The sequence below is a fragment of the Phaseolus vulgaris genome, chromosome 6 (assembly GCF_000499845.2).
Source record: "Phaseolus vulgaris cultivar G19833 chromosome 6, P. vulgaris v2.0, whole genome shotgun sequence".
Lineage (NCBI taxonomy): Eukaryota > Viridiplantae > Streptophyta > Magnoliopsida > Fabales > Fabaceae > Phaseolus > Phaseolus vulgaris.
In genome coordinates, this window is record NC_023754.2 from 4,016,027 (window position 1) to 4,030,916 (window position 14,890).

At 30.6% G+C, this 14,890-nt stretch overlaps 1 protein-coding gene and 1 long non-coding RNA gene across 2 annotated transcripts; both read right to left on the bottom strand.

Annotated features, from left to right (window-relative positions):
• Nucleotides 1–3,785: 3,785 nt before the first annotated feature.
• Nucleotides 3,786–4,704, bottom strand: LOC137833030 (uncharacterized). The gene is made up of 3 exons (XR_011084651.1): nucleotides 4,618–4,704; nucleotides 4,415–4,541; nucleotides 3,786–3,810 (listed from the first exon to the last, which is right to left on the bottom strand). It is a non-coding gene; the product is annotated as an uncharacterized lncRNA (long non-coding RNA).
• Nucleotides 4,705–12,208: 7,504 nt separating this feature from the next.
• Nucleotides 12,209–13,681, bottom strand: LOC137833249 (uncharacterized). The gene has a single exon (XM_068641609.1). It carries the CDS (start codon nucleotides 13,679–13,681, stop codon nucleotides 12,209–12,211), a length of 1,473 nt encoding a protein of 490 aa, XP_068497710.1.
• Between the last annotated feature and the right edge of the window lie 1,209 nt (nucleotides 13,682–14,890).

The window sequence follows — 14,890 nt, forward strand, 5'->3', positions numbered from 1 at the left end:
GTGCCATTTCCAGAACTCCATAAAACAGCGTACATAGTTCAAGCATAATCGATTAAGTGTGAATACCAATTACACACATAATCGATTATGCATGTAAAGATGGTGGGATAATTGATTATCTGAAGAAGAAAAACACTACTATAATAATCAAATATTTATGTAAAAATAGTAGGATAATCGATTATCTGGCAAAAAACACTACTCCAATAATCGATTATGTCTATAAAAAATAAGGGATAAAACTTATTTGTGTACCTAATTGAACTTCTAATATGTAATTGTTGATTGTGTTGTTTTTCGAAGTCTTTAAATGATTCATATTTATGTTCTATTTACTCGTATGATATTATTAATGGGGTGACTATCCTATACAACTGTTCTTAATAGTTTATAAGTTTATAATGCATAACATCTTCATCCATGAAGAGGCAGAAAATTCGTAATTAAGGTTAAAGCTTCAACACATGATGTACCAGTTCCTAGTTCACAAGCAACGGGATTGAGGATGCTTTTTATTATTTATGTTATTTTAGTTCAAAATGTCAGATAATGGTTGATGACTTTTTTACGACAAGTGTATCGTGTCAAAAATAATAAATTTTTTCCTAAAGACGGATATTGAACCCACAAGGAACAATTGAATTCTCAAGTGTAATATTCACTAAATAAAAAATATATATATATAACAAAGTTTGTTGGAAGTTTGTTGTGTATGAGATTGCAAGAATATAAATAAAGCAAAGTAAAGAGTTTTTGATTCATTTGTGAAAATTGGGATTGAAGTTCATTCTTTTTTCATTTTTTTTTTTTTTGTATTTTGAAAAGCATGTAATATTCTATCTTTAATTGATATTGATGCGCATATAAAATTCATTTATATCGATTCCTCGCATATAAAATTATTAAGATAGTCTCCTAAATATCAATTTCTCACATATTTATAAAAACTATTTATCGCTACGAACAAATGTTGATAGCAATTAACATTTCAAAATTATTCCTAGCATTCAAATATGTTAAGCATTATCATTTAGGTCAGACACTTAGAAGTATTTTTCAGTCAAATCTAAGGATAAAAATCATGATATAAAGACAGTTAAGAATAAAATGACAATATCAATCATCAATCAACAATAAAATAATATGTTTAAATATCACATCGATACATAAGAGTTTGAACAAATTACTCACAACCCCTAAGGGTAGAATTAGTCACTCATGTTAGCCATTACAAGCATGGAAAGCAAGAAAATAAGATCCAAGATGTTTCTCTTTGACGGTTGCCTCCTCTAAAGTTTTTTAAATCCTTTTATTCTCCCAATGAAATCTAAGGTTATGCCTCACGCCTCATATTTAACCTAGTTAGGATTGGGCTAAGTGACTTCTCTTTTCTCTCTCTTATTTCACTTTTGTTATTCCCCTTTTCTCCCTTCATTTGGTTTCACGATCCCGAGTATTTTATAGACGCATCTACATTATTAGTTTGTTTGTTTTCAATTGATTGTTTTGTTTCAATTGGATTTTATCAGTGGCAATGGGGGAGGGAAAATACGGTTGATCCACGACCCGTTATGAAAAATGTGAGGTGAGATTATTATTTTAGTCCATGGACTTACTTAGGTTCATTTTGCATAATGCACAACTTGTAAGGGTCAGGTATATAGCAAGACAGACCAACCGGTTAGCTCACATAATAATAAAAATGATATTTCTTTTTGCACCCCATTAGATTATTTTTTGCGCCTCATCAATTTTAGAAATCAAATTTTGGAAGTCAAAATAGTTGTTTCGTATTCTAAAAGGTAAAATAGTTGTTCAAAAAAGTTATTCTGAAAATTTGTTATTCTCTTCTGAATTTCCATTCTTGAAATTCACTTTTATGTTAGGTAAATTAAATTCTGAAATTGATAAGGTGTCGGAAAAAGCTTGATGAGGTGTAGGAAGAAACACCTTAATAAAAAATACAAAAATTGTCTCCTCCAACTTTTGGTTCTCATCAATGTCATGTCCTAGTGACTCCACACGCTCTTTTGACTCCTGTCATTTTTGCCACAACATTTTCAATTCATAGTGTAGTAGGAATATTAGGGAAATGAAAAGATATTGAAGAAATTATTAAAACGAAAATAAATTAAAAGAGGGAAAAAATGATCAAATTAAATATTGTCACGCCAACACTACCACCATACAATTTAAAGATAAGACAACGAGTATTATATATATATATATATATATATATATATATATATTACCAGTGAATTAATAATTTTTTTATGCAGGTTTAGGTTTGTAAATCATCTTTTATGTGAAACGTGTCAATAGACTTAATTCACATTATTTAAACAAGACGGGTTAACTTGACTCACATTTTGTGAGCCAATATAGAACGGGCCAATACGAAACGAAACAATATGGAATGGGCCAATACGGGATGAGGAGCCGCATCGCCAATCCCTTATTTCAATGATCAATTTTTTAAAAATATTTGGTGTATTTAAAGAAAACAATGATACTTTCACACTCTAATATTTTCACCTCTCACTTGATAATACAAACTCTAATCTTTTAATAATATTTTATAATTAAAAAAATTGTAAACACTACAAGAAAACAACCATTTTGCGTGGGCCAAAAAATGGACGCAAAAGTTAAAAAACAGACGCTTATGCGTCGGATTATCGTCTGCTCCACTTCCGATGAAAAAAGCATGGAAGCAAATGGAAAATAGCGTGGGCCATAAAGTTGGACGCATCTTGCGTGGGTCAAGCCCACGCAAAACGGACGCAACACGCAGAATATGAGTGGACACAAAATGGACGCATATGTGGCGACTTATGCGTGGGCCAAATCGACGCATAATTTAAATTTCACTTAAGAAAATTATAAAAATATATAAATAAATATATCAGATTTTGCGTGGGCTTGACCCACGCAAAAGCCGACGCAAATTTTGAAAAAAAGGCTTGCGTGGGCTAATGGCCGACGCATAAAGGAAAAAAAAAAACAATTTATTTTGTTTTCTAGCCAATTTACCTGTAAATAGCCAGAATACCTATAAAGAATAAATACCAACCAAATCACATTCAGACAAATTACTATCATTCACAATACATCCACAAACACATCTAAATACACAAACACATCCAAAGTACAAAAGTAATACAAATAGTTAAACAAAATCTTTGATCAATTCAAATATTCAAAATGATATGAATACTTAAAAAAAAATATTACAATTAAATTTGTAAAAATTTAACTAAAAGTACCAAAATGAATCCCATAATGATGTGCTAAACCTGTAAAAAAATATAAACAATATAAATAAATGAAATAATTAAAATACTTAATATATAATAAAAATGTCAAATAGTTAAACTTACATTAAAGGATACACTTTAAGGAACAGGTTGATCATCTTGCTCTGGATCATACTCATGATCGAATTGTGTTGTGTTATTGGAAGCAGTTTTGTCACGTTCCATTGAGATAAGTTTATCTTTTATAACCTTCAGCTCATCCTCCAAGTGTGCATACTTCTGACTCCACATACTAAGTTCAGCACGAAGCATTTCATTTTCAATCACATGCCCAGATTGTGAAGTGTCGGAAGCAGAGGCTTGAGTGAAAGAAGAAACTCCTGCGGAAGTTAGCAGCCAAGTCTGTTGTACCATACATCCGACCTCTACTCTTTCCTCCGGCAGCTTCCTTCCATGTTTGAAGCTTAGTTGCAGGATCAAGTTGGTGGACATCAGTGTTGGAGTCCTGAGAACTATTTGCTTGAAGGGCCTTCAGGCGCTCATGATAGTTTTCCTACGCAGATCATTATGAAATGAAAATGTTAGAAAATTAAAATATAAATATAAAAAAAGTTACAAGAATAACTTACATAAGTTTCTCGAGCACGATTATCAACCCATTCACCCTTCTTATTTGTCTAAGTCATAAATAGTTCATCAGGTTCTTGAGGACGACCATATTGACGTTCCTAATAATGTTGTACAATTAAAAGCATTATAGGTTGCAAATGTAAAATGATTTTCATGTAAGATAGTGACAAGTACTTACCAAGGTAACTTCAATATCTGAATGTGATTTTCGACCTGTGGAGTGCAATGCTCCACCACGAGCTGAACCCCTATTGGCTTTATTTTGAATTGTTGTTAATCCCAATAGTTTAGAAGTTCAGCCCATGCTTGCTCACCTATCCAAATAGGTCGAACAGCCTTTGCCCTAGCTTTGGTCAACATGTCACAAAGTCTTTTTTTGACTTTAGACTCGTAGACCTTTTTAATTTGGCATTCATCATGGGGTGCCCAAGTGACTTTAGTCTGTTAAAAAGAAGAAAATAGTTACTTTGAGTCCACAAGAAAAACAAGAAAACAAGTGACTGTAGTTTGTCAAAAATTAAAATTACCTGAAAGTCAGTCCACCATTTCAGTTTGTCCTCCTCAAGCATGACATCATAATGATGATATGGACCTCTAAATTGAGATCGAATGCAATGTCCAATGGCCTCACTAGCAAAATGATTTGGCGTCCAACTACAAATACAAACAAATAAAATTACAAACATAGTAATATAAAGATAAAATTAAATATACATTTAGGATGACTTACCCTCTACCAAGAAGTCGGATGATGACCCTACCAGTAGGGTCACGCTGGACCTCCTCAGGGGGGAGGTCATGCTCTGAAGCAGCAGTGGCACCAGGTCAACATGGTCAGAGAGGCCTTGCACAGAGCCAGCAGTAGTCGGGATAGATGGAGAAGATGTGGTGTGGACAATGGGATAAGGAGTAGTCTGCACAAATGTACCAGGGGTGTCTGCACAAATGTACCAGGGGTGGCCTGCACAAAAGTATCAGGGGTGGGCTGCACAAATGTACCACAGGTAGGCTGGAGTGGAAAACTCCAAGTCTGGTGGAGTGGTGTAGAGACACTCTGATGGTAAGTCGGAACAGAGCATGATGGCCTTGGTGGTACTGGAATACTAAGAGGGTGTGAAGATGATGAAATATGTGTGTGATGAGGTGATATAGTGGGGTGTGGATAAGCATGCCGAAATTCTCCACGCCCAGAGGACGAGGGGATGGAGGAAGACGGGCTAGAAGATGGTGTCGAGGAATGGGATGAAATATATGGACTACCAGGATCAGACGATGGTAAAATACCAGAATAAGGGATGCTTCCCAGGTCTATAGCTAGCTCACCGTGCATCGAGGTAGAAACTCCACGTCTCGGCTGCCCATGCCTAACAATCCTATCATCCCTCCCTCTAGTCCTAACCATTTTTCCTGAAAAATTATCCGTTCATAATATTAGTATAAATATGTAATGATCACATGTTTTGTTTATAATTGATTACAAGTAATATACATTAGTCTTCATTGTTATCAAAATCTGAATTGTCATTACGTATGTCATGTTTCGAATAATCTTCATTTAAGATGTCAACATCTTCATCATCATCATCGTTACGTGCTTCAATATCATCATCGTCATCAACTACTTCGACATTAGATGTGTCAGCTAAACATTGTAAATGTTCAATTCTTGTAACTGGCAACACATTAGACGTCTCCTCAGCTTGATACGGCAATTCATCGTTGATGTTGTCAACTTGCACATATCCTCGAGGTTTTGTTTTAATTGGAACACACCATCCACGAAGGTTTTTACATATGTTTGGATAAGTGAGATAATAAACTTGTTTGACCTTCTGCGGAAGAATGAATGGATCATAGGGTCCATATCTGCCACTTGACTTGATTTCAACTAAATTATATTGTGAATGAAATTTAGTCCCAACATTAATTGTAGGATCAAACCATTCACAATAGAAAAGCGGGATCTTCTTATTGAGAGCAACATCCGGAGAGTTGGACGCGGGGGAGAGCTGCATGCGGGGGAGAGCAGAGGAGGGAACTGAAGAGAGCTGCCGCAGAGGAGGAAACTGAAGAATTAGTAAAATTAGGTTTTCGAATTTGGGACTGTTGGAAAACCGAGGACAAAAAAATTTAATATATAGTGTCAGTATGCGTCGGCCACATCCGACGCATACTTTAAAATTTTTAATTTTATTTCAATTTAAAATCGAATTCAAAATTTAAAAAATAAATTAAAACTTTTTTTATATAACAAAAAAATTAATTTAATGTAAAATAAATTTAATTTCATTATACAACAAAAACTTTTATTAATTTATATAAAACAATTTAATTTAATTTATACAATACAAAAATTAATTAAATTTATACAAAAATATTTAATTTAATTATTACAATAAAAATTTACTTTAATTTATATAAAATAATTTTATTTAATTTTTACAACATAAAATTAATTTAAATTGTAAAAAAAATTATTTAATTTATACAAAAATATTTAATTTAATTTATATAATAAAAATTTACTTTAATTTATATAAAATAATTTAATTTAATTTCTACAACATAAAATTAATTTAAATTGTAAAAAAAAATTATTTAATTTATACAAAAACTAAATTAAGTATAATTTCTATGTGACATAACATCTACTACCATAAATATCAATGAATCCTATTATTGAAATTGTTCATGATACCCTCATCATCCTTTCTAACTTATAATCCAAAATCTAATAATCAACTATATTCCATGATTCTAAGTTAATTCTATAACTATCATGAAAATGACTCATATTTCTCAAATTGCTTATGATACTCTCTTTCAGCCTTTACAATGCACTTCTTAGTTCAACTCTTACCTTTACAATGAACTAGGGTTATTAACTTGTTCCTGTTAGGGAGATGGGACTCGGGTGGTTGACTGAGGTCCTTCTCGTCTTCGTGTTTCTCCCTCGGCTCTCGGTCTCGGGCGAACACCGGATGGGGTACCTGCGAAGGCACTCCAATGCTCAAGTCAGTGGAGCGGGTGATTAGTGTTCTGGTAGGTGAACAATAATAAATGACGTACCTTTATCCTTGGGATGTGTGCTATTTATATTATTTCAATGGACTTACCTTATTGGGCCTGATTAGCGGAGTGGATCTCGCTTAGGGTTGTATTACCTAATCCTTAATGACGGATTAACTTCACTGACCTTGGTTTGAGCGTTAACGGTAGTATGGGTTGGTCGTGATGATTCCACTCGTCTCGGCCAAGCTTCCTTGGTCTCGGCCAAGTCTCTCAGGTCTCGGTCGCCTCGGTCAAGTCTCTCAGGTCTCGGCCAGGTTCCCCCTGGTCTCGGTCAGGTACACTAGGTCTCGAACAGTCAGGTGGGTCTCGGTCAGGGAGACCAAGTGTCGGTCTCGCCCATACCGATACATAACTTATAATCCAAAATGTAATCATGAGCTCTATTCCATGATTTTAAGTTCATTCTATATCACACCTAGTCGAAACTTCTTATTTATGTTACATTTATTAAGAACTAAGTCTACTAAAATTACTATGTCAAAGACCTATTATTTAGTACATTGGGAAACTATATTAACATACTTATAAGGAATATTGCATATGTATCATCTCGTTACTTACAACTTACTACATTATTATGTGCTTCAGTTGAAAAACATTAATTTCTTTTCGAGATCATACTCAGTAACTATAACAATGACATTTAGAGCATGTAGTCAAACAGAAATTATGCTTCATATAACAATTAGATCATATTCAGTATCTTATGCTTTATTTATGAGAAATAACATTTTTAAAATTATAATGGATATCAAAACAAAAATCCTAGTTCATTCATCCATTGCACACATATAACATTTAAATTTATTTAAGTTACTAATCAAAAGTTTTATCTCACTTTTTTTTCTTAAACCAAATAAAACATTTTTAGATAAAACTTATTCTCTATTTTTAAATACGTCAATTACCATTTGCATTAATTAATTACTTCATCTTGAATTTATATTCTTAAATTTATGTATATTTTATATAATATTTACAAAATTTAAATACACATTTTTTTTACTATTTTTTAATTAATTATTATTTTTCTACATGTTTTCAAATCTTTATAAATTTTTTAAGATAACTTCTTTTAAATAATTTCAAAATTAAACACTTCATTAATTTAATAAATTTAATTTAAATAATTTAAATCATAATTTCAAAAATAAAATATTTATGACAATATAAATAAAATAAATTTAAAATAAATAATCTTTAAAATAATAAAATATTTTATATAACATTTAAATAATATAAATACATATTTTCTTTTACTCAATTAATTTTAAATCAAACACTTAATTAATTTAATAAATTTAATTGAAATAATTTATATTAAAAATTGATAAATTAAATAATTTATTATAATATTAAAGTAATAATTTTAAAATAAATACAATAAAGAATTAAATATAAAAATATTTGTTATACATTAAATAAATAATTTTAAAATTTTAAAATATAAAATGTGTGGGCCGTGGTCGACGCATATGCGTGGGCCGCGGCCGACGCAAACTGGATGTTTTTTATAAAAAAAAAATTAAATTCGTAAGTGCGTCCATTTAGCGTCGAATGTCATTGTTGCGTGGGTTTTTCGCAATTTTTGTCGACGATAGTAACATCTATAAGTGGCCCACGCAAGAATTTGGAAGCTAATTGCTTCTTTTCTTGTAGTGAAAATAGAAGTGATATAAAAAAAAGTGTCAAACTCCTTTTTATAATAAATTATTATATTCAATTAATAAAAATAAAAATAAATAAAATAATAATATTATTAGTTGTAAAGTGAGTGTTAAAAAAATTAGAAAGTTATGTAAAAATAAGGCAGCAACAAGAAGACCTGTTACGGTCCAGAGTTTTATTACGTTTTCTCCTTTATTATTTTTTTAATTTTTGTTTGGATGTTATAGAACCGAGCCATGAAAACCCTTTCCAAGATTTTGTAATGCAGTCACTCACATCTATTTAGACAATTAAAGTGAGTGGTTTCAGTTCTCTCAAGCTTTAAAGATACAACGACCACCAAACCAGCAACTACTAATGACCATTTCATAAAGAGGAAAAAAGAAGAATGAAAAACAAGTTGAGGTGAAAATGAAGGTTATTTGAATGATATTTTGATGTGTTCAAAGTTCACATTAATCGAAATTAAGAATAATTTAAAATATATTTTCTCTTAATAATTTCATAAATTTTTAAGATGAGTTTTGAAATATCAAAGATTTTGTGGAAATATTTGAATGACTTTTAAAAATAAAATTGTGATATAATTCTGAATTTTAAAATAAATAAATATGTTTGATTGACCATAGATAATTAGAATAAACAACAAAACAGAACCATAAAAGATTATTTTAATTATAGTATTAATTATTATTATTATTTTAATTCATTATATTGAAAAAAAAAAACAGATTTCTTAGTTAATTATGTGATTTTATCATCAATTATGACTTATAGTTTAAAAAACATAGTAACATGATAAAGTATAATGGATTATTTTCCACATGATAATTGGTTTTTTTTTTCTTTCTATTTTTCAAGTCATTCATCTTAGTTTTGTATAAAAATTCAATTACTTGGATCTTCCATTTTCTAACTTTTGTTTCTCATCTTCTCCACTTAGTCACTCTTCTTCCTAATTTTATATATATATATATTTTTTCTACTTCTAGTCTTTCTTATTTCCAAACTCACCCTCAATCTCTCTTATTCTTCATAACATGGTACAATTAATCAATCTAATAGTATATTTCAATAAAAAAAATACTAATTCATCCCTAAAAGAAATTAAAATTATTTTATAATAAAACATGTTATATTTTTATTACTGTTGGTCAGGGTTTCTTAGATCAAAGTCAACTAAGAATATTTTTTTTAATTAATGTAAGCTAGTATTATTTTTTAATTAATCGTTAACTAGGGGGTTTCTTTTATCACATTGATCAGTGACATATTTTGATCAATGTTAAATATAATTTGTGTTATTTTTAATCGAAGTCAACTAAGATTTTTTTTTACCTAAATTGATTAGAGACAATTGTTTACGAGATAGTTGTTTACTAATATAAGTAAGAGTTATTTAATAATATAAAAAGTTGAATCTAATTGAATTAAAATTAAACAATAATGGTTCTTAAAAAAATTGAAATAAATTATTTCATTATAATTTATTTTCACGTAAAAAAATAAATCTAAATTTGTTTTATTAAAAATAAATAAAATCCAACATGATTATTAGAATAATGAACAAATGAGTACCAGAAAATATTGTTATGAACTCATGACTATCAACCAGATGTAGCATAAAATTAAAATATAGAAGAATACAGAGGTAACAGCTGGTGCATTATATAAACAACTTCATCTTTGCTGCAAAACTTTATCTGTTCAGTAGCTAATAGAAACAAGGTAAGCTAATGCAATATTGTATTTTATCTAAAATAATTCAGTTATAAAATTAATATTAACAAAAAGTAAGTTCAGCATATTTTTAAGTTGTTTAGTTTGTTTAAATTCAGATTATTTTTTAGTTATTAATTAAAAGTTTCATTTCAATTCAGTTATTTTGGTCAGCCTATGTTAACCACCACACAAGGGCAATGTACCAACATAAAGTTTTTTTTTTATTCTGTCATTGTAAAACCAAACAAAAAAACTGTTCTTGGCAATGCACTCACATAAATTAATTTCTTTGATTTAATTATGACTTGGTATGTTAATAAGATTAAATCAAAATCAATACTAAACAAAAATAGCATGATTTCCTTCAATTGTTCCAAATTAAATATACTGTATAAATTAGAAATGAAGAATGCAATATATAATTTGATTGATTTCCCTTGATTGGTCTACATATATCAATTATAAAAGATTATATATTTTCAGAAACTATATTAGATTATGTTTGAATTATAGAAAATATTCCTGTAAGATTTATTCAGTTAAAAATCCCATTGGATTATTTTTTAAATGGATTCTTGAGAGCACAATAGGTGTTTGTTTTTTACTGAACCTTTCTGAACCAAATTTGAAAATAGGAATGGTTATTTTTAGTTTTTTAAAAAATTGTAAGAAAATATTCTAAAAAATATTTTATTTTTAAGATAGTTACATATTTTGTCTGTACTGTTTTTAGTTTTTATTCTTAAACTGAGTAGGTGAAAAAATAAATATATTCATACGATAGTGAGAGATATTATCTTTTTGTTTATTTTTTTATTTTAACTATTTTAGAATGTAATAAATATTTTTAAAAATAATAATGGTTATTCAAACATCATTTTTGATATACTTCATAACAACATTTCCATTATAATATTTTGGGAATGTAAAAAAAGTAGAAGTAGAATATTGATAACTGAGATAAAAAGAAAGAGAGACTCGGGAGTCTCAATACAAGCAGCACTCGTGTTGACTCAGTCAAAGTATTTCTAGTTTCTCCATACGGTAGAATAACCATTTAATTAACAACAAAATTAAAGACTTAAAATTAGCAACTTAATTATTTTAAAATAAAAACATTCAATTACAACTTGAAGAAAGTTTCATTCTATGTATTGTTACAAATCCTAAAAGTTAATTAAAAATCAAATTTAAAAATTCTAAATATAGATCCTCGTGATATAATCATAGCTTAGACTCTTTGTAAATAACGTTTTCCTATATTTATATCAATTCTTTATTGATAAAATATTTTACTGACTGATAAAAAAGAAGAAGTTGGTTATGTCACTGCAAACCCATTTCATTTCAAAGACATAAAAGAAAGTGACATTAGTTTTGAATTTTGATGAGTTAACCTATGGAATACTGTGAAAAATAAATAGAAGGGATGAATTGAAATTTATCAAGTAATTCTAAACACATGAAAAATGGATAGAAATTGAAAATCTATGGTATAGTGTGAAAAAATGACAAAAGTACACAAAATCATAAAATGGCAAAAGTACACAAAATCATAAAATGAAAAAAGCATATATAATATAAACTGATTAAGAAGTTTAATCCAGTGAAGTAATGAACAGTTACCATGGTGCCAAATCTAAGAGTTCTGCTATACTATTACTTTTTAGTAACAAGAGAAGAGAAGAGAAGAGTTAGGCACAGCAGTAAACAGTACCAGAACTTTTAATTTTTGTATCATAGAATTCCTAAATACAAAGCTGTAATGAAACTTATTAGAATAATAAGATTAAGATTTGGAGATTAATAACAAAAACCATGTAAATGCAGCAAAATGGAGAAGTATACAAATTGCCTAGCTAGTCCTCCTCGTCCATAGAACAAGGTAGCTCATTGAGATCGAAATTGAGTTGCTTGACACCTGAAGATTGGCATGGCTGATCTGGTATGGTTGGTTCATTAAATAATGGGTCCTCCATCTTGCTCAAGTTGCAGGAGCTGCTAGAGTTGTTTTGTTCAGCAACAGCTTCCAAGGGGTTTGGCTCATCAATGCTTACAGTGTTCTTCTCTTTGTGGACTGACCTGTGCCCTCCTAGGCCTTGGAAAGTCTTGAAGCTTTTTCCACATGCAGAACATTTATACCAATCTGTTTTCTCTTGACTCGCTTTCTCAGATTCCGAGTCCTTTGTCCTTGAATTCAGCACCGTCTTCTTACTGTTTTTCCCTTTCTTATCCATATTCTTCTTCACCTCAGAAGGACCAACATGCTCTTGCACCTTATTAGTTGGAGTAACCATTTCAGCATTCAAATCATCAAAACTCTCACCCATACCCTTCTTCTCATCCTCATGGTTATACTCAACCCCAGATTCAGATAAACCCTTCGACCTGTTAAGTTCATTAGCCTCACCATCACATCCACCAACCCCATTGGATGTGTTTCCCAAGTTCAATTCACCTTTAAATAAAAACTTTATCTTCTTCACCATATCTTTCTTACTTGACGAGGATTGACAAATCTTTCTTTTGCGCTGCTTGATTAGGGCTGGGGCACTCTTTGGCTGCACTTGTTCCTTGTTGGGGGAAACCCTATTAGGCTCACCGCAAAAGTACTTGGAATAAGAACTCATGTAAAAAAGAGTTTCAGCAGCCTGGTACCCACCAATAGAATTTCTGCCTCTTGTATCTTTCCTGAGCCAGCTGGGTGAAGTAAGCCTTAAAAGATCAACGAGATTCGTGTGATGTTCATGAGATGCGATCACGCCGTCACCCCCATCACAGCCATCGTCAACATCGTGATCCTCCTTGTTTTTCTCGATGGAATCAGAATTGAGGGAAGAAGAAGAAGAAGAATAGTAGTAAGAAGAAGAAGAAGGAGAAGATGAGTTCTTTTGAGTAGGAGGGGACACACCCCTCCATGGTCTCTCAGGATGAGATCTCATGTGCCCAAACAAAGCATTCTTAGTAGGAAATTCCTTCTTGCAAATACAGCAAATGTGTTTGCCGTCATCATCATCAAAATCACAGATAACCCTAATGTTACTATCACCAGGTTTTGACGAGTGATTATCAGTTAAACGGGTCTTTACCTTCTTTTGCTGCTGCTGCTTCATAAAGTGGGATCTTCTGTGCCCACCTAAGGCCTTGCCGCAGCTGAAACTCCTGAAGCAGATATCACACGTACTGAGTTTTGGGGAAGGGTTTTCCTCATCCGCGACTGATTCAAGTTCAGCTTTGAAAGAACCCAAAACGGATCTCTTCATCTTCTCTTTGGCGCAAGATTCGAAGCCATGATCAGAAAGTGGTTGTTTACGATTATCTTTGCGATCCATCTTAAGAAGACAGAAAAGCAAAGAATGAGCTAGGGTTAAGAAGAATGAAAGAAGAAGAAAAGAAACTGGTACAAGGATGCAGCAAAGAAAAAAGTTTGTGTTTTGTTCTTTACCTTTAGAGTGTGATTGAGGAGATATGAGAATTGAGGGGTGAGAGAGGTAGAAAATTGTGGGAGGAATCGGAAGAAGAGAAAGTTAGAGTGTGGTTGTTGGGTTATTCCGAAGATTCACAAAGATAAATGGGATGAGATAAAATAGAGTCTCCTTAACTGAGAAGAGGGGAAGAAAGAACAAAGGAGAGAGAAAGACGCAAAGATATAATCTCTCACAAAGAGATGCAGCAATTACAATTAAGTGAGTATTCAATATTTTCAAAAAATAACAGATTTTATGCTGCCAATGACTCTTTAATTATCATAATTAACCTTTTTATCTCTAATATGGAAATTATTATTTCTCGCTCTCTCGCTCTTTCTTTCTTTCAAAGCTTTCGGTCCGAAATATTATTCCTAATTTTATTCTTTCACCCCAATTATTCATAAAATCTTCATTTCTTTATTTTCAGAATATTCAGATAATCTTTTTTTCTTAATTTAAACACCCCTTTTCCCAAGCGTGTTTTCTCTATTTTAATATCCCGCACTCTCTCTTCTCTCCAATGCTTTTCTTCCACCTTCTCCTCTATGATAAATTACTGTTTTCTTCTGCTAAACTCAATGCCTCTTTCTCTCTATTTTCAGACACACAATTCTTGAATAAATCTTAACATATATATATATATATATATATATATGCATTTTTCTTGAGCCCTCAGGTTCAATTCAAAACAATGTTTGTTCAGAAAAAAAAAATTGAGTTATTGTTTTAGTATTGTGCTTTTCAAAATACACCACTAGATAGTAAATTTTTTTTAACATAAATAATGTTTACAAAATTTTATAAAATTATTTGATATCTGATATATAATAAAATTGAAACAATATATATGTTTCAAAATCTAATAAGTATGAATCATTAGATTATTCTGCTATGATTGTTAAATTTTAATCTGACAAATAATTATAATAATATGATTAATTGAGAAAAATTATTTACTTTATATGAAATTATTCACAATAAAATATTATTATATATATATATATTAAATAGATATATAGATATAGAAAGATAGATATAGATATAAAAAGATAGATATAGATAGATTTCTAG